Source organism: Heteronotia binoei, chromosome 1, assembly GCF_032191835.1.
Source record: "Heteronotia binoei isolate CCM8104 ecotype False Entrance Well chromosome 1, APGP_CSIRO_Hbin_v1, whole genome shotgun sequence".
NCBI lineage: Eukaryota > Metazoa > Chordata > Lepidosauria > Squamata > Gekkonidae > Heteronotia > Heteronotia binoei.
In genome coordinates, this window is record NC_083223.1 from 102,817,332 (window position 1) to 102,822,501 (window position 5,170).

Consider the following 5,170-nt stretch of genomic DNA (forward strand, 5'->3'; position numbering starts at 1 on the left):
GGTTCCTGGGATTCGCAGTGGACGCGGAGGGAATCCACCCGACCGAGGAAAAGACTAGGGCCATTGTTCAAGCCCCTGCCCCCACCTGTAAAGCGGAGCTACAGAGCTTCTTGGGGGTCCTCAATTTCTACCACACGTTCATACCCCACAAGGCGGCCCTCGCCGAACCCCTACACCGGTTACTGGACAAAAAAGCTCCATGGGTGTGGGGGAAGAAGCAAGCCGCCGCCTTCCAGGCAGTTAAGGACGTCCTGGTCTCCAACGCGGTGCTGCACCACTTCGACGAGCGCCTCCCGGTCATCCTGGCATGCGATGCATCGCCGTACGGGGTGGGCGCTGTCCTGGGGCACCAGTTACCGGATGGCCGGGAGGTCCCGGTCGCATACTACTCATGCACCCTGACTTCGGCGGAACGGAACTATGCGCAAATCGACAAGGAGGCCCTGGCCATAGTAGCGGGGGTCCATAAATTCAACGATTATTTGTATGGGCGCCGGTTCACAATAGCGACGGACCATAAGCCGCTTTTGGGTCTGTTGGCCCCGGACCGCCAAACCCCCCAAATCCTGTCCCAGAGGGTGTTGAGGTGGAATCAATTCCTCAACTCGTACACCTACACGCTGGTACACAGGGCGGGCAAGGCAATGGGTCACGCGGACGCTCTCAGCCGGTTGCCGCTCCCTGACACAGGCCCCGATCCAGCCCCAGCACACCAGGTCATGTCGATCGAGTCACTTCCGGAGCAGCCCCTCCACGCGGCGGAGGTGGCTAGAGCCACCGGAAAAAACAAAACCCTAGCACGGGTGCTCGACTGGGTGGTGAGGGGGTGGCCAGAGAGGGACATGGGGGAAGAGTTCAAACCCTACAAAATGCGAAGGGAGGAACTCGCAGCCCACAAAGGGTGCCTACTATGGGGGAGCAGGGTAGTAGTCCCCCCCCCTCTACAGAAACGGGTCTTGGAATCACTCCACGAAACACACCCAGGCATAGTGAGAATGAAGGCCCTGGCCAGGAGCTACGTATGGTGGCCGGGGATGGACGGAGAGATAGAGAACTGGGTCCGGAGATGCAGCACATGCCAGGAGTCGCGGCCGGATCCACCCAGCGCCCCGGCTACACGGTGGGAGACCACAAGGAAACCGTGGTCCCGGCTCCACATTGATTTTGCCGGGCCGTTCCAGGGACAGATCTTCCTAATCATTGTAGATGCATACACAAAATGGTTAGAGGTCATCCCCGTAGGGTCTACCTCGTCAGCAGCAGCCATTAGAGCACTACGCAGGGTCCTGTGCACCCATGGTATTCCGGACACCATAGTCTCGGACAACGGGGCAGCGTTCACCTCGGGGGACTTCCAGGCGTTCCTCCAGAGGTACCTCATTAGACACATCCGGTCAGCTCCCTTCCACCCGGCCACCAACGGCCAGGCCGAGCGGATGGTCCGAACAACAAAAGAGGCCCTGGGCAGAATAGTGCAAGGCGATTGGGACCACCGGCTAGCCGCGTTCCTCTTCGACAACCGGGTCATTCCAAACCCAGTCACCGGGGTCAGCCCAGCCGAGCTCCTCATGGGACGCAAGCTCACCACAAGGCTAGATCGGCTAAACCCCGACAGAGCCCCCGACGTGCGAGGGTCCCCGGAGGTCAGAGACGCGGCTAGGGGGTTCTTCGCGGGGGACCCAGTGTTCGCCCGCAACTACGCTTCAGGCCCAGAGTGGGTAGCCGGGCGGGTACTACGGGTCGTGGGTTCCCGCCACTACGAGGTATCCACCGAGGGGGGCCAGATCCTACACCGGCACATCGACCAGTTACGCCGCCGGACTCTCACAGAGGTACCCACGGAAACGAGGGAGGGGGCAGGGTCCGAGGGGCACCCAACGACCCCTGCACCAGCACCACGGCCACACACACCGGCAGAGGCGGACCAACCCTCGGACCCCGACCCACAACCCACCAACGCTCAAACCCCCGGGGAAACCCCAGATGCGGAAGTAGCCCCGGCACCACAAGCAACTCCTAGGCGTTCAACACGGGAGCGCCGGCCTCCCGCCTACCTCCAGGACTATGTCACTAACTAAGGGGGGAGGAGTGTAGTGTATGGCGTTCGCAGAGCGCAACCAGTTCATAATGGCCACAACAGCAGAATGACATCAGTCCACCCCAGCCGCGGAGGTAACTGAGAAACATCCAGGTGCCTCCGCGCTGGGCGCAATGATCCGCCAATCACAGCTTGTGGCGGGAAATACGGCTGGTCGGCATTGGACCAGCCAGCAGGGAGAATAGTCCGGCAACTGTATATATGCGGGATCCGGCCCGCGTGCTCGCTCTCTCCATCTTGTATTGTACCATGGAATAAACTACGTTGCCCTACGCTCGTCTCCAAGTCTGGTACTTTACATCATCATTATCTTATGAAGTATGTGATCTATTGTTTCTAATTCTGCTTGTTTCTAGGGGTCTACCTGAAAATATACCTGGAAAACACCTTATTAGTGTTGGGCTGTTCAACCCCCACCAGAACCTGCATGGAGAGTGCTCCCCACAGGATTAGATGCTTTGTGGGCTGTGTTTAAAGGGACTGCCCAAAAGAGCTCCAGCTGAGCTGCCTCTCAGCTGGCTTTGGTGGCTTTGTATGTGCTGTTTTTTCTTTGTATTTTTCAGTTTGGGTCTATTGAAGCCCCCCCCATGGGATTTTTTTTTTTAAAAAAAAATCATGGATCTGAATACTTTACAAGAATTGGGATCCAGGTTTCTCAGGAATCCTGAATTTGTTTTCCAGGTCCAATAGCCCTGAACCAGGCCCATAGCTGTGGTAGGGGTCCTGGCCTCACCAGTTTATCCGTTATGGAATAGTTCCAGCCCCACCATTCTCAGTCCTCTGTCAGTCTTTTTCATCTCTCTTTAGTGATTTGTAGAACTGTCTTTGGTTAGTCTGGAAGTTTTGTCTGTATTGTTGGATCCTACTTTAACTTCTTGAATATTGCAACAGTTTTTTATTTGATTTCATCTGCAATTTGAGCTATTGTTTTTTATAACTAACTGATATTTATTCCTGAAGTTTGCTTTTCTTCTTTCATTTTTGAATTTCCTTTCTTTTAATTTTTAAGGCCCTTAAGTCTGAATGGCATTTATTGATTTTTCCCTCCAGTCTCATTTGCCAGTTTGGTTTCACGTTAAAATCCTTACCTGCTTTTTTCTTCATGCCCATTCCCAGTTCTCTTGTTACTAACTTGTTGGTTTCAGAACAAAGTAGGAATCTAGTAGCACCTTTAAGTCCAATGAAGTTTTATGCGGAAAGTACGCTTTTGTGTGCTAGAAGCACACTTCATCAAACAATAAGATGGAATGGAAAGCAGACCTACATACATACATACAGTGTCTGATGAAGTGTGCTTCTAGCACGTGAAAGCTTACATTCTGAATAAAACTTTGTTGGCCTTAAAGGTGCTACTCATTTGGAATACGGTGCAGTCTCATTTGGAATACAGTGTACAATTCTGGTCACCGCACCACAAAAAGGATATTTTAGCATTGGAAAAAGTGCAGAAAAGGGCAACTAGAATGATTAAAGGATTGGAACACTTTTCCTATGAAGAAAGGTTACGCTTGGGGCTCTTTAGCCTGAAGAAACGTTGACTGCTGGGTGACATGATAGAGGTTTACAAGATTATGCATGGGATGGAGAAAGTAGAGAAAGAAGTACTTTTCTCCCTTTCTCGCAATACGAGAACTCGTGTGCATTCAATGGAATTGCTGAGCAGTCAGGTTAGAACGGCTAAAAGGAAGTACTTCACCCAAAGGGTGATTAACATGTGGAATTCACTGCCACAGAAGGTGGTGGCAGCTACAAGCATAGCCAGCTTCAAGAAGGGATTGGATAAACATATGGAGCAGAGGTCCATCTGTGCCTATTAGCCACAGTGTATTGTTGGAACTCTCTGTGTGGGGCAGTGATGTTCTATATTCTTGGTGCTTGTGGGGGGAGCAAAGTGGAAGGGCTTCTAGCCCCACTTATGAATCTTCTGATTGCACTTGGGGGTTTTTTGTTTTGTTTTTGTTTTTGGCCTGATCCAACATGACTTCTCTTATGTTCTTAAGTGCATAAAAATCATGATATTACACTTGTAATACTGTAAAGACAGTCACAATTCACAGCATGCAGACCCAAACAAATAATCCTACATCACATTCACATATAACCCGAAGCTTAAAAAATGTCCCCATATTCAGAGCGACGCGATCTTATCTGCAAAGAAATTCGCAAAAGCCTCACAGCCGATCTCCAGTTCCTTAGAATTTGGTCTGCCTTGTGGCAGCGTTGTAAGAGTCGGAATTGTATTGAACAATTGTGCTGGGCGCGAAATTGCAGACGCAATCTTAGCCACAAAGTATGTTTTCTTTGCGGCTGTGACTGCCATCTCATAGGACTTCATAAACTCTCCATAAGATGTTCTAGTCGCTTCGTCTCGAGTACGCCGCCATTGCCTCTCTAGTCATCTGAGTCCTCGCTTTAATTGCTGCAACTCCTGGTTGTACCAAGGTGCCGGCTTTGAACGAGGGCTCAGAGGATGCCTAGGTGCGATTTCATCGATGGCTCTGGAGAGTCTGTCATTCCAAGGCTCCACCAGGTCATCAAAGGAATCGCCAGGAGGCCAGGGATCCCGTAGAGCTGTCTGGAACCATTCCGGGTCAGTCTGGCTCCATGGGCAAGCTAAAATACGCTCACCGCCTAAACAGGCTTCGGGTGGGACATCCACATGAGCCTTAAGGGCATAGTGGTCCGACCATGGCACTGCTTCAGCAGTAATATTGTCCACTAAAATTCCCACTGCGAAGACCAAGTCTAACATGTGCCCCGCCTGGTGAGTGGGCATTGTAACAATTTGGGAGAGTCCTAGCGTCGCCATGGATGACAATAGGTCCATCGCCTGACTGGAGGTCATGTCATCGGCATGGACATTAAAGTCACCCAGGATCAAAAGCCTCCGGTACTCCAATGTCCAGCCTGTTGCGGCCTCCACCAGAGACAGTAAGGTGCCAGCTGGTGTGTTAGGCGGTCGGTACACCAGTCAGATCGCCAACCCCTCCCCAACGTCCCACGCCAGACCGGCACATTCAATGCCCTTGATCTCCGGGGCCAGGAGAGCCCAGAAGGAGTAAGCCTCTAATA

At 52.0% G+C, this 5,170-nt stretch overlaps 1 protein-coding gene across 1 annotated transcript; it reads left to right on the plus strand.

Annotated features, from left to right (window-relative positions):
• Nucleotides 1-899: 899 nt before the first annotated feature.
• On the plus strand, nt 900-1,577 carry LOC132586517 (uncharacterized protein K02A2.6-like; the record flags this gene model as incomplete). The annotated part of the gene is made up of 1 exon (XM_060258631.1): nt 900-1,577. A coding segment is annotated over one exon (678 nt), but the record flags the coding sequence as incomplete, so codon positions are not given.
• Between the last annotated feature and the right edge of the window lie 3,593 nt (nt 1,578-5,170).